At 43.3% G+C, this 23747-nt stretch overlaps 1 protein-coding gene across 7 annotated transcripts in view; it reads right to left on the reverse strand.

The window, feature by feature from the left end:
* PIP5K1B (phosphatidylinositol-4-phosphate 5-kinase type 1 beta) overlaps positions 1-23747 on the reverse strand; it is a 353976-nt gene that overhangs the window by 103393 nt on the left and 226836 nt on the right. For all 7 annotated transcript variants that reach the window (XR_005456606.1, XR_005456604.1, XR_005456605.1 and 4 more), the window contains 4 exons: positions 15282-15412; positions 9980-10097; positions 4998-5150; positions 3385-3684 (listed from right to left, as the gene is read on the reverse strand). Coding sequence is in view for 2 of the 7 variants with exons in the window: in XM_038769761.1 (XP_038625689.1) it covers positions 3385-3684; positions 4998-5150; positions 9980-10097; positions 15282-15412 (702 nt within the window). In the remaining 5 variants the exon portion in view is untranslated. The remainder of the gene's footprint in view (positions 1-3384; positions 3685-4997; positions 5151-9979; positions 10098-15281; positions 15413-23747) is intronic.

Here is a 23747-nt window from a genome sequence, read left to right on the forward strand (position 1 = left end):
TCTGCACACAGTAAGCGCTCAATAAATACGATTGAATGAATGAATGAATGAATGAACATGGACTGTGTCCAACCTGATTAACTTGTATCTACCCCATTGTTTAGTACAGTGCTGGCACATAGTAAGCACTCAACAAATACCATTTAAAAAAAAAATCATGACCACTAGGACTGCCCTATATTTTCTTGAGGTTCATCATAGCGACTGACCCTTTCCCAATCCAAACCTCTCCAAGCTTCAGGCTTTTCAACAATCTACATGGAAAACCTCCCCATGGATAGTTTTTAACTGCTTCATTGAGCCAGAACAGTTTGTAGTGGGGGTGGGGTGAGGGTTGGGGGGGAGGGAGAGAGAGAGAGAGAGAGAGAGAGAGAGAGTGTGTGTGTGTGTGTGTGTGTGTGTGTGTGTGTGTGTGTGTGTGTGTTCGTGTTCCAAAACAGGGTGGCGTATTTTACTTTCTGACAACACATGTATGGCATTCTGTCACATTCCCTCCCATGCTACCATGCATGCTCCACCTGGGCTGTCGAGTCCTACTTGCCCCACCATCCCCTGCTCCTCTCCCTATCCCCTCTTGCCCACCTTCCTCCTCCCCCTCTTCATCTGCTATTCTCCCCAGTCTCTCCCTCAGCTCTGGCTAGGGCCACCAAAGCTATGGGGCGGTCACAGGGATGGGGCAGCAGAACTCCCCTTTCAGGCTTTCTCCCTCGCCCAATCCCACCCCATCCTGGCTTTGCAGAGTTGGTGGCAGGGGTTGGAAGGGATCTGTGCAGCAGGGAAGGGGCAGGTGATGGTGGCTTTTTTTGTGCCATTTTTGTTTTTGACAAGGCCCAAAGGGCGGTGCCAGTTATGGGCACTGGGCCAGCCTGAGAGGGATGAGGAGGGCACAGTGGAGGAGTTGCGGGGCCAGAGATTTCAAAGAGCAGTGGGGAGGGCAGGGCGAGCAGGACTCAATGGTCAAGGGGGCGAGGGGAGGTGTTGACAGCAGCACAGAAGGAAATGCGAAAAAATGGCATGTGTGCACCATCAAGAAATGAGATACGCCACAGTGTCTTGCATCCGTTGGGGACAATGCCAGGTCTGCTCTCTGCTAGGTACTCTGCTCTTCATTGTGTCTTAACTATTTGCTGGAGCCTACAGAGTAGCCAAGGAACTCACATGAGAACTGGACTCTAGCCTCAGGCAGCAAAGCTCACCCTTCAGCCTTTTCTTTTTCTTAAAAGTTCTATGACAGCGGAAATCACTTGGGGTTGATTTCCCCAAGTGTCCCTCCGCATTTGCGGATTTGAGGGGTAAGTGAGCCTTCCCGGCCCTTGCCTCTCCCTGCCCCGGACCCCCCTTGGCCCCTCCCTCCCTACTCTTAGAGCGGCCAGCAGGGCATTCCTACCCCCCACCCCCTGTCCTGCACACCAAACTCGTTCCACCCCCATCTCTGTCTCCTCAGTCTTCCCATGCTTCCGCCTCCTTCCCCCTCCCCAAGCCGGGCCGGCCCAACCCCCACAACTGGCCCGGCTCATTTCCTTTTTTAAACTTTGAAAATTTTTAACTTAGCAGCTGCACCCCGGCTTCCTCCCTTTCCCTTCCCTGGCTTGCAGTCTGACCTTCCCTGACCCCGACGGAGCTGGGGTGGGGGTGGGGGGGGGGGATGGGACTACACTGGTGTAGGTTGGAAGGAGGGATGATGGGCAGGCAGCACAGGCATGGGTTGGGGGAGAAGGTCCAAGGGGGGAACAATCGCCACCTGCCCTCCTCCTATCCTGCCCCGGTCTGGCCCCATCCCTCTCCCCATCCCCATCCCCCTGGCTTTATCTGGAGCAGGGAGGAGGGGGCTGCAGGCTGCGGAAGGGGAAGGGGGGGGTAATAGTGACGTGGGCGACGGGAGCTGCCGCTAAGTGAAAAATTTTAGAAAGTAAAAAAAAAGAAAAAAGAAAAAAGGAAAAAAAAAAGAAAAAGGAAAAATCTGGGCGCTGGGCCGGCTCCAGGTCTGGGCCGGCCTGGCTTTTGGCGGGCAGGAGCGGGGAAGAGGGAGCATGAAGGGCCAGGGAGACAGGGCTTGGGGCAGGGAACCCGAGTGGTGGGGAGTGGGCATCAGGAAAGCTGCTCCAGTGACTCTAAGAGTGAGGAGGGCAGGGAGGGGGTGGGGCAGAGAGGGGGCGGGGAGGGGCCGGTACTCACCTCGACAGGAAAGCACGTTGTGGGGACCGTGCTTCGCCTGACAGCGCAGCGGCGGGAGTCGCTGCGCTGTCGGGTAACTCTTCAAACCACTAACGGATGTAGGATTTTGCTCACTCAGACAAGATACACTTCTGCTCAAGAATATTCCAAGTAAGTGGACATACAGGCCTTTGATTCCTAGGTCAAGCACTGGAATAAAAGCTTAGCATGCAAAAGTCACAGAGATTAGATCAGTGGATGCCAATCTTTCTCGAAACAATAATAATAATAATAATAATGGCATTTGTTAAGTGCTTACTATGTGCGAAACACTGTTCTAAGCGCTGGGGGGGATACAAGGTGATCAGGTAGTCCCACGTGGGGCTCACAGTCTTAATTCCCATTTTACAGATGAGGTAACTGAGGCTCAGAGAAGTTAAGTGACTTGCCCAGGGTCACACAGCGGACATGTGGCGGAGCCGGGATTAGAACCCATGACCTCTGACTCCCAAACCCAGGCTCTTTCCACTGAGCCATGCTCCCACTCCTATATGCAATCTGCAGTTTCTATGATACGCCTAACTTAAAGCCTGGGTCTTAGCTGCACAGACAATTGGGGCTCTCTTCTACATTTGCTCTTCCACTTTAAACCCTTGGACTTGGCTGGCGATTGTTTCTCAGGCAGAGACTATAAAGCCACCTGTGGAAACAGTTCCCTTATTTGAGTTGGCTCCACAGATCGACCTTCGGCTAGCCACCTACCCACATCAGCATGAAAATAGCTTTTACAATTCTAAGCCTCACTAAAAAGAGCCCGTCTACCACAACTTGTCTCTGACTTGCCCATCCTATTGGTCTGTGTGCGCCCTCCAGCTTTCAGATACCTTCTTTTCTGTAGGTGAGGGAGAAGGAAAGCACGGTTTCTGCCCATCTACTTCTCATGTGGAGTTTGTTAACACTATCAGAAAAGCCAAAGCCGACAGAATTAGGACTTGGTGCCTTCTAGATATATCCCCAAATATTAGTGTGTCAAAACTCCCTACCTAGGAAGAAACTCTGAGCTACATCTTTCCATCTGGGGTACATGTCATAACAACAGAGTCATCACAGAAGAGTTGATTCCCGAGAAATGCCCTCCTTTCTTGCTACAGTTTAACTGGAGCCAAACGTTTCCATCATGGGTGTTAAACAGGCTGTTCAGCAGCAAGTACGACAAAGACATCTGCTTACCCGGCAGTCTCTCTGAAGCGTTTTCATCAGTGCATTGTAGGTTTCGGTATCAAAATGCAATCCTTCATGCATGTCTTGCAAGAAATCCAAGTCTTTAAAAGTAGGATTGGACTTTTCTCTTTCCTTTCTTGATGCTCTCCGTTTGTAGGTAGAGCCTTTTAAGTCATAGGTGAAATGCATTTTCATTGAGCGTGGTAAAATATTGTTCATGACCACAATTCGAATGTTTATGCCTCCCGACTGGACACAGTATAATCCATAGAATTTTGGTAATAGGGTCCGTGGATTCTGGTTTAAATTCTAAAACAAAAAAGCATTAAAGGAAACTCAGCAAAAGTTTCTATTCCTGCTGCAACTATCCAAGAGGGGCTTCCAGGCTGGAGATTATTTTGAAAAGGGGGTTATTCAGACAAAACGCAAAAAAACAAGGTTTTTGTTTTTACTTAGCCAGTATTTCCATTCTTCTTATCCCCGTTTCAGAGTCTGACTCCCCCCAAGGCAGAAATATCATTCCATATTTAGAAGAGGACAACCTATTCCTGTGCAAATGAGTCCCAGATTCAACCGTTGTCAGGTAGGGAAAATGATAGACTTGTGCTTTAGGACATGTACTGTGCATTACACCACACTTTTAGTAGTCCACGAAGCAATAAAGGTAAGACATTGATGCACAAAGGTTGCATGTATTCATATGCCTGATTTTGTATTTTGGAACCCCCGCCCCCAAACTTCTTTGTATGGAGCCCTATTAGAGTGGGTGTTTAAAATTTGATTTCTTTAAATGGGTAAAATTTACATTTTAATAAGAGGCTATCAAAAACAAAACCCCAGCCCATCCTTGAAACATGGTCCCTATAAGAGAAAACACAGTTCAATCAGATAATTATGATTAATCACTAAAATAAACAATGTCAGCCAGAGTTACTTCTGCCAGATTCATCAAAGGTGCTAATCGTTTTTTCACACCAAAATTCACAATAACATTTGTGTGTTAGATTAATGACTCCAAACATGGTAATTACTGAACGGCTCCAAGGAAATGAGAAGAAAACTGTCCTGTGAAAAGAACTAACCTAAAAGTGGAGGAAATACAATATGTCTGGTATGGTGCATTGAAATTTACCTTTCTAGGGATGAGCCACGAAAGCCAGAGGCATCAGTGCTCTGACTCACAAAGAGTTAGGGTATTACGGAGTTCAGATAAAGTGACACAATCTAAAAGAGTAGAAATTTTTCATAAAGGTTTAAAAGAAATGAACCCAGTTATTTCTTCCATTTAAACATTTCTCCTCACGTGGTAAGTACAAATAGGATAGCATCACTGTATGGTTATGGGCAACATCAAAGAGAAAAATGATTTTCATTTTTAACCGGCAGCTCTCAAAATACAGATCTATGAACAGCAGCTCTAGAGATTTGGTTTTGGTTTAAAAAAGGGCTAGTTGAATGTCACCAAACACCAGAATTTTAAGAATACTACTGATGAAAAACAGATTCAGCAAAAGTAATTGACACACACTGAATGCAAAGTTAATTCCAAAAAATTGTAGTGAGGAAAATGTCCAAAGCAATTTAACTGAAAATGAAAAACTTAATTGTCTGCAGTTACTCACCATGTAATAGCCTGGCAACAGCTTCTGTAGGAATTCAGCTTCTTTGTGCTGAACTGTTTTGATGATAAACTCATCATCACTCGTTACAAAGAATAAAGATCCGCTGGCACCGGGGTTGGATAACTCTATTAAAGGCTCGCTGCAGATTGAGAACTGGAACAAAGATAAAATGATCCTTTAACGGGGAGGCCGGAGGCTTGTGGGGAAGCAGGCTGGAAAACTGAGGGGTGGGGGGGAGGGAAGGGAGGTTCAGACTGTTTTGAAATCGGGACGCACCTCTCCTGAGTTCGATGATTAGACTCCTCTAGTACACTTACGTGATCAGTGGCACTGTAAAGTTCTCCTCTCTGGAGAGAAAGAGAGATCTCTCCCAGGTGGATTTGTCTGATGGGAACTTGGAGCATGTCTGACACTGACCCTTCTATTCCCCTCTCCAAAATGCAATAATTGACACCTATAGAATTGGTTGGGGAAGGGAAGTTGGAAAGACCCAATACAGCTGGGGGCACCGGAAAGGGAGACAAAATTTGCAGAAACTAAAATGCCTAGTCAAGACACCTGCAGGGAGCGGGGCACCAGTCAATATCCTCCAAAAGAGAATAATAGGCAATGTTCATTCCCCATCCTAACATTTGACTGACTCCCACCTGAAAGAACCAAAAGCACCAACTATACTAAAGAGAAGTTAATCTAGGTCAAAATTCTAAAGATACCGCTAAAAGACTTCCTGAGAAATGACTTCTACCATTTAGCATTAAAGGTAGTAATTTGATCTTTTAGACTAAAATGAACAATAGTTCAAAACTCAACAGTGACAAGAGTGCACTTCAAACTGTCAATTTTCAAAGCCATTCCCCAAGACCCAAAGAGGGCACTTGAATGTGGCCTCTGCAAATCTTTACACCTAGAAACAACTCGATAAAGTAGACTCCCATAAAGGGTCAAGTAGTAAATTAAGTGGATTGACCCCTGACCTCCATAGCACGTACATGACAGAACTGGGGCCCTCATACTGATATTTCGTTCTAAAAAGTGGGGTCCAAGCATCTTCTTATAGGACCCTTTCTTTTAGATGTAAAAGACAAAGGCTTGAAGGCCTTCCCTGACTAAGCTCTAGTCCCCCTCCCCCACCCAATCCAATTTCCCCTCATACCAACTTTACTGTATTATACTCTTCCAAGCACTTAGCTCGACACAGTGCTCTGCACACAGTAAGCACTCAATAAATACCACTGATTGATTGACAGAAAAAAAATACCAAGAATACAGAAATCAGAGGCTCCAAAAAAGGACCTTCAGGATGTGAAAAGTGGGGAGGGCTGTTTAGGAAAACAGGATTAAAATATGAACTCCTGGTCTCAATTCAGAGTCTCAATCTTTCAGGAATAAGCAATGGAGTGATATGGTGAGTTGTAGAAGGTACTGCGTGCCCTCATAATTTGTAAATAAGATGATGATAGTGAAAATCTGTTGTCACATTTCAATAGCCCTCCCACTTTCCAGTTCGGGAACAGTGTCAGATGCTCAATAGGTACCGATGATGCTGATTGCTACTCTCTGCTATTCCATATCTGCTCTCCCTGCAAAATGCTTTCAGTGATTAAGCTCTTTATAATGTGCCTTTACATATAGCAAGGAAGAAGGAAATGAAGGGGGAGGGGAGGAAGTCCTAATCATCCCTGATCAGCACACTTCTGTGCCACACGCCTGTGTTTTGTACACCTTCCAGTCGTTTTTTATCTGAGCAAGCTGTTCAAATGCATTCATGTTCTTTCTCCTGTTTCCTGCAGTGCCTCCCCTGCTGTAGCCACTGGAAAAAGCAATGCTACAACACAGCTGTGCCCTGCCAATGCAAATGAACAATGTAAAGTTGCCCAGTGTTGCTGAGCTACTTTTCCTGCCATTTCTTCTCTTCAGTAGCCAATGTGTAAAATAACCACCCCGCTGCTTCTAGTTGGCAAGCCTAAGCCTGAAAAGACATCATCTAAATTACACTAGATTTGGAATCACAGAGTACATGATGGAGATGGGAGTGAACTAATAACTCGCTGTCCAAGGAAAGATGGATGTTTAATGCTACCAATCTCTTCCCCCTCCCTCCCCCTCCTCTCTCCCAACTATTGTTTCCACCTCCTTCCATAGCAAAGGCTCATCTAGAATGAAAAGGCAGTGGCATTAGCCCTGGTGCACTTTTCAGAGAAAACCTTCACTGGGTAGCTTTGAAGCTCAAATTGTGCATGTTACAAAGTGGACCTAATAGTGCGAAAATGGGGAGACTTATGACGTTCCTGAGAACCTGCACTGAACAATTTGGAGAAGCTGTGCAGAAACACAAAACATGGCCAAGTTTCAGACCTTTTGATTCTTTTATTTGGATATAAACATAAGGGTTGAAGCTCACTGCAGTAATTGAAGAAAATGAGAAAAGGGATGTGGGAAGGCAGAGAGGGCATTCCAGGTAGAGGGAATGCTTCTGGTATACTTTCTCAACTGCTTAGTACAGTGCCCTGCCCACAGTAAGCGCTCAATACATACCACTGATGGATTTCAAAGGCATGAGAGTGGCAAGGCCAGCGTGGCTCAATGGAAAGAGCATGGGTTGTGGAGTCAGATGTCATGGGTTCAAATCCTGCCTCCGCCAATTGTCAGCTGTGTGACTTTGGGCAAGTCACTTAACTTCTCTGTGTCTCAGTTACCTCATCTGTAAAATGGGGATTAAGACTATGAGCCCCCCGGGGGACAACCTGATCACCTTGTAACCTCCCCAGCGCTTAGAATAGTGCTTTGCACATAGTAAGTGCTTAATAAATGACATTATTATTATTATGGGGTGATGAGCCTGGCTGGGGTGTAATGAGAGATGAGGACAGACATGGCATCCTGGAAAGGAAGGAAGTCAGTTGGTGGAAAGCCCTTGGTTTTAATTGGATTAAGGAGGCCTTTGGGAACAGAGAGGCTTCTGAGAATTGGGGTAATAAAATCAGCATGCTGTTTGAGGAAGCTGGCTCTAGCTGTTATATGTAAGATGGATTGGAAAGTGAGGGAATGGAGGAAGGAAATTCAGCAAGAAGATCATTGTGCTAATCTAAGTATGAAGTGCTTACGCTGTGGACCAGGTCTGTGCATGTGGGACTAGAGAAGGAGGAGAAGCGATAGGATTTGGTCGTGACGGTAGCAGTAGTAGTCACCCGCAGCTCCTCTCCTGATAAACACACTGTGCCAGACACTGAGGGGAAACAAGAGAAGAGCCCTACCTTTGAGGCACTGCAGTGCAATCGTGACAAACCGAATGTGGGGGATAAAGGAACAGAGGAGGTAAATATACTCCAAGTTCCAAGCACAAGAGAAGCCAAGAGGATAGGGTGGTATGCTGACAGTAATGAGGAACTGGAAAAGGAGTGAGGATTTGTAGGGCTAGTGGCAGGTCACCCGAGTTGAGATGTCCTGGGAGCAGGAAGACTTCCAGAAATGAATACTGGCAGGTTGGGCTGGAAATGTAGAAATGAGAGTTTTCCACAGATCAGTAGCCACTGAAGCAATGCAAGCAGTTTGAGCTGCCCAAGGGAACCCGTACACATAGCACTGGGAACACTAGGAGACCCATGTCTCCAAAAAAGGAAGAAACCTGGGCACAGAGGCCTGATATTCCAGGAACCCATGGCTGGCCTCATCCAACAGATCTGTGAGAAACAGACAACCAATCAATTAGGATTTATGGAACAGCTACTGTGTGCAAAGTACTGAACTAAGCACTTGGGAGAGTACAATGGAATTAGCACATATGAGTCCTACCGTCCAATAATTTATAATCTGGGAGGGGAGACAGACTCTAAAATAAACTTCAGATAGGAGAAAGCAAAATAGTATATAAGATCTGTACTTAAGTATTCACATTTCCCCATAACATTTAAGTACTTCAGCAATCACAGCCAGGCGCCACCTCCCCACATTCTTGGGAAGGCTGTGGCGGATGCCGATGTAGCATCACTGTGGCCGTGGTCATGACTGTGAACTCTGAGCCACGGTAGGCCTAAAATTCATTCATTCATTCATTCGTATTTATTGAGCGCTTACTGTGTGCAGAGCACTGTACTAAGTGCTTGGAAAGTACAAATCGGCAACATATAGAGACAGTCCCTACCCAACAACAGGCTCACAGTTTAGAAGGGGAATTCTGCTCCTCCTGCCACAATGACTTACTGATCTTGGTTTTTGTCTGTATTTTGCATTTATTCATGTTTTGTTTCATCTCTCCTTATGTGTCTTCATCAGTCCCCTCTTCTCCATTCATGTTATTGGATTGTGAGCACCCTCAAGGGACTAGGACCGCGTCTAATTCCCACTTGTGTATTGTTTCCCAACTCTGAATACACAGGTGAGAATTAGACAAAGTGTGTGTGTGTGTGTGTGTGTGTGTGTGTGTGTGTGTGTGTGTTGTATAGGATGTAGACATGGGAGAATAAAAGCATGTCTCTCTGGGTTTGAAAGACACAAGAACAAAATTCAGGGATTTTTACTTTCTGGATTATCAGAATTTGAGAGGGGTCTTCCTTTCTAAAATGTCTGAATTTCCAGGTCAAGGTGAAAATTATTGTGGGCCAAGACAGGTTTCTGATGAACTGTACAAACAAGGCAATTAAGCCATTATGGTTCTCAACTAGGATTCAATCTACAAAACTCACAACAGTATTTCAATCTAGTTATAATAGATCAGTTGGAATAATTATCTGAAGTAGCAATAATACTGTGGTTACTTAAATATCAATTACCATGACAGATTTGGGACTCTCAGAAAGAAAAGTGCAGAATTAGAGGTACTGGCAAAAGCTGTATTTGTACTCATTACAAATCTCTGAATTTTTACAAATCCCTGTGAGTACTGTAAAATTAAGAGTCACCATTTGCAGATCACCAGTATTTTGAGACAAATTATTTACATCAGATACATTTCTGCAAAAGAGAGGAAAACGACAAGTTCTTACCAAGTAATCATCAGGCTTGATCCCAAAAAGTTCTCTGAAATACCGAAATGCTAGTGGAGCATATGTCTTAAATCGGAAGTCTGGGTAGTGGTGAGCTGGGGTGAGATTGCTCCCTTCGCTGGTATTACAATATAAACCAAGACAAAGCAAACATTAGTGGCTCCAATTCTGTTCTCAAATTCAAGAAAGTTGCTTTTCTTAGAGTCGATTTCCCCTCTGGAAATTTCCACCCTGGGATTTCGGATCTCGGAAACTCAGGCCACGACGGCCGTCTGGACATCGGCTAAGAACAGATGTTGACTCAGCTAAGGCTACCTCCAGGCCAACATGGCCTCTGCCAATCCAGAGCATGTGCACAGGCACAAAGGGTCAGAGCCCCCGCCACTCCCACATTCGGCCACACCGCCTTCCCTGGGAAAGGCATTTCAACCATCTCGGGTTGCACTGAGTCCCCTGATAGGGAGCTACACTGCTGCACTTAGTGGCATTTTGAACAGATGGCTGACATGCAAAGACCCAGTGCCTGAGGGGGGATGAGTCACCAGGGCATTGCAAATGGAATGTTCCCCTATAAACCATCGACTCTCACTGGAAATCAACTAGAGTATAAAGCAAAGACACTGAGTATAAGTTCAAACCAGAAAAAATGGAAAATCACAAATATAGAGCAAACTCATGGATCTGAAAGGTAGATACCCAATTTTTCAGATTTCTGAATTCTTTTCACCTACAGGAGGAGAGCATACTGAATGCTTCTTTGCTCCTGGAGCCTGTGACTGAGTGGCTAAAAATTCACACTGATAACACTGATAACCTTGAATCTACCCCACTGCTTCGAATAGTGCTTAGCACAGAGTAGGCGCTTAGCAATGACTATTATTGCTAATAGTCTCCCTCCTTCCTCTCCCCCTCCTCTCCCTCCCCATCCCCCCAGCCTTACCTCCTTCCCCTCCCCACAGCACCTCTATATATGTATATATGTTTGTACGTATTTATTACTCTATTTATTTATTTATTTTATTTATACATATTTATTCTATTTATTTTATTTTATTAATGTGTTTTGTTTTGTTGTCTGTCTCCCCCTTCTAGACTGTGAGCCCGCTGTTGGGTAGGGACTGTCTCTATATGTTGCCAACTTGTACTTCCCAAGTGCTTAGTACAGTGCTCTGCACACAGTAAGCGCTCAATAAATACGAATGAATGAATGAATGATTATTACTACTGCTTAGCCCATGAGCTCCAGGTAGGTCAGAGAGTGGGTCTGACCTCATTTACCTACCCCAGTTCTTGGCACGTAGCATGCACTTAACAAATACCACAATTATTATTATCAGGGAAGGAGATGCCCATGTCTTGTTTCTTGGTTCCAATTCTTTAGCATACCTGAAAATTTGCCGCATAATTACCCAGAAAGGCCCCATATCCAGTTGACTATTATGAGTAGGAGCACTGACTACCTGACTATGAAGATATGCGCACTCCCATCCCCAGACACAGCACCCTGGTTTTCTCTAAAAGTTTAGGGTCAGCTTACTTGACCATTTTGTACCTTATCCACCTCGTAAGTGTGTCATGTTGACAAATGAGACCATCTGCATGAAAATTCTCTGAGCAGTTACGGAAGAGGTGCTGTATATCTTTAATGCATTATAAGCATTATGTCCAGGTATCACCTGTTAGGATTCGTGCCTACTAACACTATTGTACTATCCTGTGGTCTACAGGATAGAGCACAGGTCTGCTAGAAGAATCTGAGATCTAATCCCAGCTCTGCCACTTGTCTGCTGTGTGACCCTGGGCAAATCTGTTAACCTCTCTGTGTTTCAGTATCCTCATCTGTAAAATGGGGATTAAGACTGTGGGACAGGGACTGTGTCCAACCTGACTGACTTGTATCTACCCCAGTGCTTAGTATAGTGCCTGGCACTGGCTTGATTGATTGATTGATTGATTGATAGATGCTGCAGGTGGAAAGCCTGTGACTTGGGTCTTGCCTTGAAGACAGTAGCAGCTCTGAACCATAAGACCATTACAGGTTTAAGAGCATGTTTTTCCTCAGGACCAATCAGGAAAGAAAGAGAGACAGGGGGGTGGGGAACAGGAAAAGAGAGAGAGAGAGAGAGAGAGAGAGAGAGAGAGAGAGAATGAATATGAGTGTAGACCAATTTATTTTTTAAAGAGAACAGATCACTGCTCTGGGAGCATGCCTGATTCAATTCCAGTCTCTACTGGAATTAATAACATAATGCAGTGTCTTGTTTTAAAAGACTGAGATACACTGACACTCCAACCTCTAGCAGACAGAGAATGTGATCATTAGGAACCTTTTACAAAGATACTTGTCTGGAGAACGATGAGTCACTCTAAAATACAACTTCCTTCTTGTGGGTAGAATACAAGTGTCGCAGGGTGAGCAGAATTACTTCTTGTGCCCCAAGGCTGGGAATTTTTTGAAACTCACTCTTTACTATGCATTTGGCTGCTAGGACAGGATGACCCTTCATAAGGAAACTTTTAATAATAGATGGGGAATTCAGATATCGAATATTCCTGCTACAGCAGGGCTATATTAGCCTTGGCTCATCTCTTGGATTCTCCACTCTTTACTGGTGCAGTAGTCCTCAGGAAAACGAGCTAGCATGCTCTTGGGCAGGCTTTATTTCCCTGAAACGTGTGCTTCCTTTTACAGTGTTCTGGGTGCAGATTTTTGCCTCTTGACGCTTTTGAATATGGAAAGAGGTTGACTAAATCCTGTACTGTAGTCTCTCTCAACAAATCCAATACTGCTAGCAAACTGTAATTGTATAGTTTATACAATTAGGCTTGATTTGGCTCTAAAAAAGGGACTTTGCTTGCCAAGCCTATTCTTATTTCCCAAGACAATAGGCTGTTTTAAAGCCCCCAATGTCTCTGCAAATGTACTTTCACACAATTTCACTTTCAAAATAAATAACACCTGACAAGCTTGGGGAATGTGGCTCAGTGGAAAGAGCACGGGCTTTGGAGTCGGAAGTCATGGGTTCAAATCCTGTATATGCCAACTGTCAGCTGTGTGACTTTGGGCAAGTCACTTAACTTCTCTGTGCCTCAGTTACCTCATCTGTAAAATGGGGATTAAGACTGTGAGCCCCCCGTGGGACAACCTGATCACCTTGTAACCTCCCTAGTGCTTAGAACAATGCTTTGCACATAGTAAGGGCTTAGTAAATGCCATTATTATTATTATTATTATTATTATTAATAATAATAATAAAGATTGCTTCCTTCTTTGCTTGCAAGTTATTTTGTAAATGACTAGCTTCACTGGTAAAACTCTCACACATGATGGTTTCTTTTATTACTAGCCCCTTACCTCCCCATGTCCAGGATGTTATGCCTGGAAATCAAATTTTGCCCTTATACCTTGTCTTATCTGCATGTGGTTAGGAGTGGATCTGGTCTAAGCCAGGTCCTGTCAGTCCTGTAGGCCAAGAAATGTACCCTCTATTGGAAAAGTTGAGAAGTGGGAGACCCAATCAGGCAGAAGGAAAAGCATTGGGAAATCGTTCATTGGTAGCAAACTTAATGTATTTGATCCAAGATGTGGGAGGGAGGCAAAGGGGAGAGAGGAAGGCAGTTAAAAAAAAGTCTGTTCTCTTTTACTTAGGCCTGTACGTTCCTTGTGTGTCTACCAACTTTGTTGTATTCTACTCTCCCAGGTGCTTAGTACAGTACTCTGCTGGGATTAGGCTATCTGTGGTGAAGGTTTCTGACCAAAGGACCTCCTAGGGTGTGCCACAAGGTGGACAGGCCCAGCGGGAATTCTGAAAAAAACAGCTGACCACACAGGAGCTGGGACCTGCCAAGCCCTGGCACTAATGGCCCAGCATTGGCACTAAGCAGAGGTCAATTTGGTCAGAAATGAGCCCTGTTTGCATGTTAAAAACAAAAACAAAAACCAACTGTCACATGCACTTCACAATGTGCTGCACCCCTGGGCACCTAGTGCTGCACCCCTGGGCACCTACTCCCTTGTTACCACATTATCTCTAACCTGTGAGTTCGTTGTGGGCAGGAAATGTTTCTGTTGGTTGCACTGTACTCTCCCAAGCATTTAGTACAGTGTTGTGCAAGCCACTAGTACTCTAATCAATTCCTCTGACCAAGTTCTCAGTCCTGAAGTCTCAGGAGCAAAACTCATCTGTTTTTTTTCCTGAAGGGAGACTCTGTGTCAAGTCCATTCATTCATTCAATCATATTAATTGGACGCTTACTGTGTGCAAAGCACTGTACTAAGCGCTTGGGCGAGTACAACAAACAGACACATTCCCTGCCCACAATGGACTCAAGGTCAAGAGACAATGTGGTGTTTGTTAAGCGCTTACTATGTGCCAGGCACTGTACTGAGTGCTGGATACAAGCAAATTGGGTTGGACACAGTCCCTGTCCCATATGGGGCTCACATTCTTAATCCGCAAGTCTCTGTGTGTCTGTCTCTGTAACTACCTCTCTTTAGCTATACAATCAATGGTATTTATTGAGCGTTTACCATGGGTAAAGCACTGTACTAAGCACTTGGGAGAGTATAATACAACAGAGTTGGCAGATGAGTTCCTTCCCTCAATGACCTTATGATTTAGAGGGGGAGACCAACATTAATAGAAATAAATAAATTTTGGATATGTACGTAGACGGTCTGGGACTGAGGGTGGGGTGAATTGCAAATGCCCAAAGGGCACAGATTCAAGTGCATGGATGAAACACAAGGGATTAACCTTCTGATTAACCTTTGATTAACCATGCAAAAAGTCCATGTCATTACATTCTATATCTCTTTCATTCATTCATTCAATCGTATTTATTGAGTGCTTACTCTATGCAGTGCACTGTACTAAGCACATCTCTTGTAAGTTTCAGCTTTCTTTTGGTTGTTTCTTTGTTTTGATCATTTTGCCAATTACATATACTATAAACCCATCCAATGCCCACTGATGCTTGATCAGTTAACTCTATTTCTCAATAGGCGGAATGTTTCAGGGGATACAGAATACACTTCAACCAAGGCTCTGTTATGGTATTAAGGCTCTCCAGATGCAAAGTCAATAACTAAATCTGGTCATTTAGTTTTTCTTTTCTTCTGAGGCTTAAGTCAGTAAAATGAAGGTAAATATCTTCTTCAATTGTATTTTTTTAAATCTAGACAGGTGGTCAATTAAATACAGCAGTGAGATTAGTATTTTCCTTTACTTGGCGGTAACATTTTTGTAAAATACTTCTTATTTAGAGACTCTACTAAGTGCAAAAAAATACATATTCTTACCTCGGTAGAAATACACTTTCCACTACATAAAAGTCTTGCATGAGAACATCTCTATCAGGTTTGGAAGTGAGATTACCCACTGTGTATCCTATTCCCAGCTGAATAGCTCCTTTAATGGCAGAGGATGTAGTCTGCAAAGAACACAGAAATTTCCAAGTCAGTTTCAATACCTGAGGTCTTGTTGAATCAGCATTGTGCATACCATTTGAATGTTTCAGGAGGAATTGGCAACTGGTCCTTTTTTGCTTCTAATCCATAATAACAAGAATAGTAGTAGTAGGAATATTTATTAAATACCTACTCTATGCAAATAGTACAGTGCTGGGGAAAAGGAACGGGATGAGAATAAGATTAGGGTCCTTAGTCCTCAAGGAGCTCACAAACAAAGAATGAAGTGGGGAGAAAGGAATGGTGACAGACTCCAAGGGAAAGTTGAAAATAATAAAACACAAAACCAATGTAAAAGATAAAGATAATGACAAATGAAAAAAACACAAAAGGAGCAAGATTTCAGGTTCCTCAAAGCTCAGACTCAGCAGTCACAACTGTAGACACAGTAACTGTCACAGTAACTGCCAGTAACTGTGGAAGGTGTAGCTTGGCAGATCAGTGGATTGGGAGGATGAGAGGGTGCACTGCAACTGCTTCTGTCCTTGCATTCCTATCTCCATTTATTCTTAGTCCCAATGTTGGGCTGAGTGGTTTTGCAAACAAACATGCAATTCTATTTTGGAAGCTGAGCTAAAAGACGGGAGTGACTGCAGCTGAAAACCTGGTGTTGGGCTGTGGTTTCAGTGCATGTGACCAACTGGAAACCAACAACAGCAGCTGGACTTCAATGGTTTTCTGTGTGATGTCCACTTTCCTTTAAATCAATCAATCAGTGGTAGTTGATGAGCACTTATTGTGTGCAGAGCACTACACTAAGTGCTTGGGAAAGTACACTATAACAAGAGTTGGTAGATGCATTCTACCTGCCCACAAGGAGTTGAAGGCCTAGAGCGGGAGACAGCCTTTAAAATAAATTATGGATCTGTATACAAGTGCTGTGGGGCTGAGTGAGGAGTGCTTAAAGGATACAGATCCAAGTGCATAGGTGATGCAGAAGGGAGAGGGAGTAGGGGAAATAATGTGTACAATTCTTAAAATGACTGAGAATTATTATTATTATTATTATTATTAATGATAATAATAATTGTTGTATCCATGAAGCATGTATTATATGCTAAGCACTGTACAAATGCTGGGATAAATAAAAGATAATCAGGTGGACCCATTCCCTATCCCACATGGGGTTCAAAGACTAAAAGGGAGGGAGAACTGATATTTCACCACCATTTTACAGATGAGGAAACTGAGGCACAGATCAGTTAAGTGATCCACTCAAGGTTGCACAGCAGGCAAGTAGCAGTGTCAGGTCTAGAACCCAGGAACCCAGTTAATCCTGATTTCCAGGTAACAAATATCACTATTATCATTATTGGTATTATTATTTGTTTGGTACCAGGCAATAAAAGTAGAAGACATAGTCTCTGTTCTTGGGTACCTAGAGAATGGTTATTTAACTTATAAGAGTGGTTTCCTTATAATGCCAATATAAGACTGCTTCCCTAATAATTTCTTCTTAAGACCAGCGAACAATGGTCTTCAAGTATTAAAGACCAAATTTTTGTCTTTCTATGTATGTACATTTAATCGATGCTATGGTGGAGAATGCAATCTAGTCCAAAACGAGTCATTAGAAAACAAAAAGAACTATACCTCTTTTAGTGAAAATTTTTACTTAGAAAGCAAAAACAAAGGTTCTTAAATTTGACAAAGGTGACTGATAATTTCCAATTATTTCATATGGAATATCATGACATCATAACTTCTATCAAGAGACAAATAGAACACACAATTTTAAATACTGAAGTATAAAAACAATTTTTTTCTTAAAATGAAGGACAAAGAAGTGCATGTCACTTTCTGAGAGAATAGAAATGTACTATTATTGAAATTCCTTGATATCTTTAAATGTGAGACCAAAGTCTTAAATTAAAAAAAGTTTGAGTTTATTGCTCTTGTAATATGAAACATCCACCAAATAAACTTCTGATCCACAGATATGCTAATACACATTTTTTTTTCTCTTTTTTTATATACATAGGGGAGAAGAAGAGTATAACCTAATTTAAATGAAGAATGATTTTAAACCTCAGGTCAAACTACTAGGTCAGGTTTCAGAACAAATCACTTACTGGAAAACAAGATTTCTTAAAAAAAATGGCCTTGATTTCAAGAAGCTCGACCTTTTTCTGTTCATCAGGCAACTTTAAATCCGAGATGTTTAATGCTCTGAACAAGAACAACTTACATACCACAGATGAAACAGGTGTGGGACAGGATTCCAATTTGGAATGTGATCAGAGAGAAGGGGGATAAAAATGGAAAAATGACATATGGCAAAGAACAATGCATTTAGAAAAGCCAAATGCAAAAGATGCCCAAATTTCTTGTGATATTTATGAAGCAAGTACCTTAAACCAATCTTCTCTGGTCAGGTTTACAGACCTTACGTTAAGCAAATGAATAAATTCCCTGCTTGTTGGGTACCAATAACTATCAGTAGTAGAAACAGTCATCCTTCTCTCTCATGTGTTGTCACACTGTCTTCAATGGCTGCCTCCAAACTCCTCCGTAAAAATGAGGAAATATAATTGAAACTATTTGGACACTAAGTTCCTAGAGGGCAGGGACCATGTCTACCAACTCTACTGTATTGAACTCTCCCAAGCACTTGGTATAATGATCTATATGCATTGAATGCTCAATAAGTACCATTGATTAATTCATTGATTGACATGGTTATAGAAGGGGTCAGTGGGGAGACAGACGAGATCGAGGTACAGTGAGTAGGTTAGCATCAGAGGAGTGGAGTGTGAGGGCTGGGTTGTAGTAGGAGAGCGGCGAGGTGAGGTAGAAGGGGGCAGGGTGATTGACTGCTTTAAAGCTGATGGTAAGAAGTTTCTGTTTGATGTGGGGATGGATGCCCCCTCAGCCATTTTGTGCCACCTGAGCACTTGTAAACTCGCACCTACTCACTGTGTGTATATATATGTACGCACACACACACACACACACACACAAAAATAAATATACAAAGACTGTGAGCCACATGTGGGACACAGATTATGTCCAACCTGATTAACCTGCAGCAGAAGCAGCATGGCCTAGTGGAAAGAGCATGGGCCTGGGAGTCAGAAGGAACTGGGTTCTAATCCCAGCTCCACCACTTGTCTGCTCTGTGACCTTGGGAAAGTCACTCCATTTCTCTGTGCCTCAGTTTCCTAATCTGTAAAATGAGGATTAATATTGTGAACTCCACATGGGACAGGGACTCTGTCCAACTCGATTAACTTGTATCTATCCCAGCGCTTAGTACAGTGTCTGACACATAGTAAGCACTTAACAAATATCACAATAATTATCATTGTTATTACTGTATCTACCCCAGAATTAGAACAGTGATTGACACATAACAAACACTTAAGAAATACAATAAAAATGATAATGATAATAATAATGATGATGGTCCAGGGAAGTAAGGTGGCATAAGATCTAGTTTCAACCTTATAATACTATTGGTAGATGGGTTTTTGTTGTTGTTATTATTCATTTTCACTACCCACTCTTTATAATACCAGCATTAAATGCCACTGATAGGAGTCAGTGACCTTCTCGTGCCAGTAGCTTCAATGTCTGAGCCCTAAAATTGATTTTCCTCATTTTAAACTCATGTAAAAATTCAGCAAACATCCCTTATCACATCCATCACCCATAACAGTTTAATCACTTCATGTTACAGAATTCAAAACAGGAAGAAAAAAGGACTATACTTCAAGCATAATCAACCTAATCAGGTTCTTCTAGATATATATTTTTTTCTACCCCATGTCTTGAAACTGTTTTACTATTTAAATCACCAATCAATCTTATTATCATTACTTAACCCCAAGGTTATATACATAGTCATATACATATATACACTATATGGCGATAGATAGCTATCTTACTGAGTCTTGACAACTTGCCGGGAACATAGATTAGACTTGGTCACTGATTCTGTAAAAGTAAGTGGTCAAAAAAGAATAATAATAATAGTAAAAATAGCAATACTAATATTAATGATGAAAGCAGCTCAGCTGTAAGCTCATTGTGGGCAGGAAGTCTACCTACTCTGTCATACTCTCCCAAGCGCTGAGTACGGTGATCAATAAATACCATTGAGGATGATAATAATAATAACAATAATAATAATAATACTGAATGTGGTATTTGTTAAGTGCTTTCTATGTGCCAAAACAGTCTAGAGTTCTAAATTTATCCTCAAAACCACTATGGAATGGTTATCTGACTGTGGGAGAATCACTACCTCTCTGTGCCTTTGCTTTTATTTCTGAACAATGGAAATAATCTAAAATATTGGTCTCTGCACATCTCCCCACTCAATCAGTCAATCAACCAAAGGTATTTGTTGAGCGCTTACTGTGTGCAGAGCACTGTACAAAGCGCTTGGGAAGTACAAGTGGGCAGCATATAGAGATGGTCCCTACCCAACTACGGGCTCACAGTCTAGAAGGGGGAGACAGACAACATAACATGTAGACAAGGGTCAAAATCGTCAGAACAAATAGAATTAAAGCTATATGCACATCATTAACAAAATAAATAGAATAGTAAATATGTACAAGTAAAATAAATAGAGTAATAAATATGTACAAATATATACAAGTGCTGTGGGGAGGGGAAGGAGGTAGGGCGGGGGGGCGATGGGGAGGAGATGAAAAAGGGGACAGTCTGGGAAGGCCTCCTGGAGGAGGTGAGCTCTCAGTAGGGCTTTGAAGGGAGGAAGAGAGCTAGTTTGGTGGATGTGTGGAGGGAGAGCATTCCAGGCAAGGGGTCGACGGTGGGACAGGCGAGAACGAGGCACAGAGAGGAGGTTAGCGGCAGAGGAGTGCAGGGTGCGGGCTGTGTGTGGGCTGGGTACACTGATGTATACCTAAGTACTGTGGGGCTGAGGGTGGGGTGAATATCAAGGGCTTAAAGGGTGGAGATCCAACTGCATAAGAAATACAGAAGGGAGGGTGAAAAAGGGAAATGAGGGCTTAGTTGGGGAAGGCCTCATGGAAGAGATGTGATTTTCAGAAAGTTTTAAAGGTGGGGAGAGTGGTAGTCTGTTATATATGAAGGGAGAGGGAGTTCCAGGCCAGAAGGAGGATGTGGACAAGTGTAAACTTCTCATAAACCTCGGATGGTTACCTAATCCTCTCTGCATCAAGCAGAAACTCCTTACTATTAGTTTAAGGCACTCAATCAGCTCTCTCCCTCCTCACCTAACTTTGGCCCTCTCCCACCACACCTCACCTTGCATGCTTCACTCCTCCCAAGCCAAACTAGTCACTTTGCCCCATTCTCCTGTCTCTTGCCATCAACGTCTTGCACCGCTCTTCCAAACTGCAAGGCCCTTCTGAAATCACATCTCCTCAAGGAGATCTTCCCTGATTAATTTCTCATCAACCCAACTTATTTTCCCCATTATTGCCACTTCAGCACTTCTGTAACAACTAAGCACTCGGTTACTCACCCCTCCACTGGCTGAAGGTCTTCCGTCCATATCTTTAAACTCTGTTGTTTTCCCCTACCTGTAATTTAGTTTAGTGACTGTCTCCTCCACTAGACTGTAAGGTCCTTAAGGGCAGGGATCTCATCCATTAACTTATTTATGCTTGCCCAAGTGCTCAGTACAGTGCTCTGCACAGAATAAGTGCTCAATAAATACCATTGTTGATTGCTGGGAGGATCGGCGACATAGAGAAGCATGGCTTAGTGGAAAGAGCACAGGCTTAGGAGTCAGAGGTCATGGGTTCTAATCCTGGCTCTGCCACTTGTCAGCTGTGTGACTTTGGGCACGTCACTTAACTTCTCTGTGCCTCAGTTACCTCATCTGTAAAATGGGGATTAAGACTGTGAGCCCCACCTGGGACAACCTGATAACCTTGCATCTCCCCCAGTGCTTAGAACAGTGCTTGGCACATAGTAAGCACTTAACAAATACCAACATTATTATTGTTATTATTCATTCATTCATTCAACCGTATTTATTGAGCACTTACTGTGTGCAGAGCACTGTACTAAGTGCTTGGGAAGTACAAGTTGGCAACATATAGAGAAGGTCCCTACCCAACAGCAGGCTCACAGTCTAGAAGGGGGAGACAGACAACAAAACAAAACATATTAACAAAATAAAATAAATAGAATAAATACGTGCAAATAAAATAGAGTAATAAATACGTACAAATATATAGAGAGGTGCTGTGGGGAGGGGAAGGAGGTAAGGCGGGGGGAATGGGAAGGGAGAGGAGGGGGAGAGGAAGGAGGGGGCTCAGTCTGGGAAGGCCTCCTGATAATAATCTTTGAGGTCATTAATTTCAGGTGCCCAAGAGCCGCTGGTGCAAGAACTGTTTTCTTTCATTTGTTTCAAGCTTCAGTGGGTGCTCCCTTGTCCTCCTATTTTAGGATTGGGTGAACAATAATTCTACGTTTACCTTGCCCAAACCTTCTTAATTTCAAAGGCTTCAATCACGCCCTCTCTCAGTTTGCATCTTTCCAGACTTAAGTACTAAGCTTTTCATCTTATCCTTGTATGGAAGCTATTTCATTGCCCTGGACATCTTGTTTCTGTTTTTGTTTTTCATTATATTTGTTATGTGGAAGGCACTGTACTAAGTGCTGGGGTTGATACAAGCTAATCAGGTTGGACACAATCCATCTCCCACATGGGACTCACAGTCTTAATCCCCATTTCTAGAAGCAGCATGGCCCAGTGGATAAAGCAGGGGTCTGTAAGTCAGAAGGACCTGGGTTCTAATTCCAGCTCTGCCACTTTATATGCTGCGTGACCTTGGGCAAATCACTTCTCTGTGCCTCAGTTAACTCATCTGTAAAGGCTTTGAGCCTCATGTGGGTCATGGGCTATGTCTAACCCGAGTAACTTGTATCTCCCCCAGCCCTTAGTACAGTGCCCGGCACAGACTAAGTGCTTAACAAATACCAATTAAAAACAACAAAAAAATACAGATAAGTTAACTGATGCCCAGAGAAATGAAGTGACTTGCTCAAGGTCTACAGCATCCAAGTGGTAGAATCCAGGTCCTTGTGACTCCCAGACCCGTGTGCTCTATCTACCAGGCCACATTGCTTCTTGGTTGCCCTTCTCCTGCTCTATTATGTCCTTCTAGGAAGAGAGATCAGAATGGCTTGCAAAATTCTAGGTGTGGGTGAACTATGGTGCTAGTAGGGGAAAAACTACCTCTTTTGTTTTGTTTTCTATGTCCTCCCTGATGATGCCAGCATTTTGCTTTCACCCACTATTCATGCACATCTGTGATAATTTTTTTAAATCCCCCTCTTTATGAAAGCTTTTCACTGTGCTGAGGTACACTTGCTTGTTTCTGTCATCAGGCTACCGTTCAAATGCATAAACTCTTTCCAGCAAACGTACTCAGAGTGTGCAAGGTTGTATGGAATTTTGGTGTTTTTGGACAAGAGGGTTTATGAAACAAGATTGGGTTTTAAACTGTACAAACACTTGGAAATGCTACTCTGTGTCTCTGGTTAGTACATTAGCAAGTAATAATGATAACAATGGAGCTACTGTGTGAAATGATGGTTGTTTTTCTGGAACCATTAGCTCTTTCACCGAAAACTGTGAGCCCCCACTCTTGGGTTACTTCATAGTAAGCACTTAATAAATGCCATTATTATTATTTTGGATGCGCACCAAGAAATCATCTAATCTGTAGAGTTCTTGACTCCACCTATCCTGAAGCTCAGCTTTCTCTCAATGCTTGTTGTTCATTTCCAAACATCTGGAGAAGCAGAGTTACCCGGTAGACCCTGTCCTCTCCCTGACTTTCCCATCACTGTTGACGGCACTACCATCCTTCCCGTCTCACAAGCCCACAACCTTGGTGTCATCCTCGACTCCGCTCTCTCATTCACCCCTCACATCCAAGCCGTCACCAAAACCTGCCGGTCTCAGCTTCGCAACATTGCCAAGATCCGCCCTTTCCTCTCCAACCAAACCGCTACCCTGCTCGTTCAAGCTCTCATCCTATCCTGTCTGGACTACTGCATCAGCCTTCTCTCTGATCTCCCATCCTCGTATCTCTCCCCACTTCAATCCATACTTCATGCTGCTGCCCGGATTGTCTTTGTCCAGAAACGCTCTGGGCATGTTACTCCCCTCCTCAAAAATCTCCAGTGGCTACCAATCAATCTGCACATCAGGCAGAAACTCCTCACCCTGGGCTTCAAGGCTGTCCATCACCTCGCCCCCTCCTACCTCACCTCCCTTCTCTCCTTCTACTGCCCAGCTCGCACCCTCCACTCCTCTGCCGCTAATCTCCTCACTGTGCCTCGTTC

The sequence above is a fragment of the Tachyglossus aculeatus genome, chromosome X4 (genome assembly GCF_015852505.1).
Source record: "Tachyglossus aculeatus isolate mTacAcu1 chromosome X4, mTacAcu1.pri, whole genome shotgun sequence".
Lineage (NCBI taxonomy): Eukaryota > Metazoa > Chordata > Mammalia > Monotremata > Tachyglossidae > Tachyglossus > Tachyglossus aculeatus.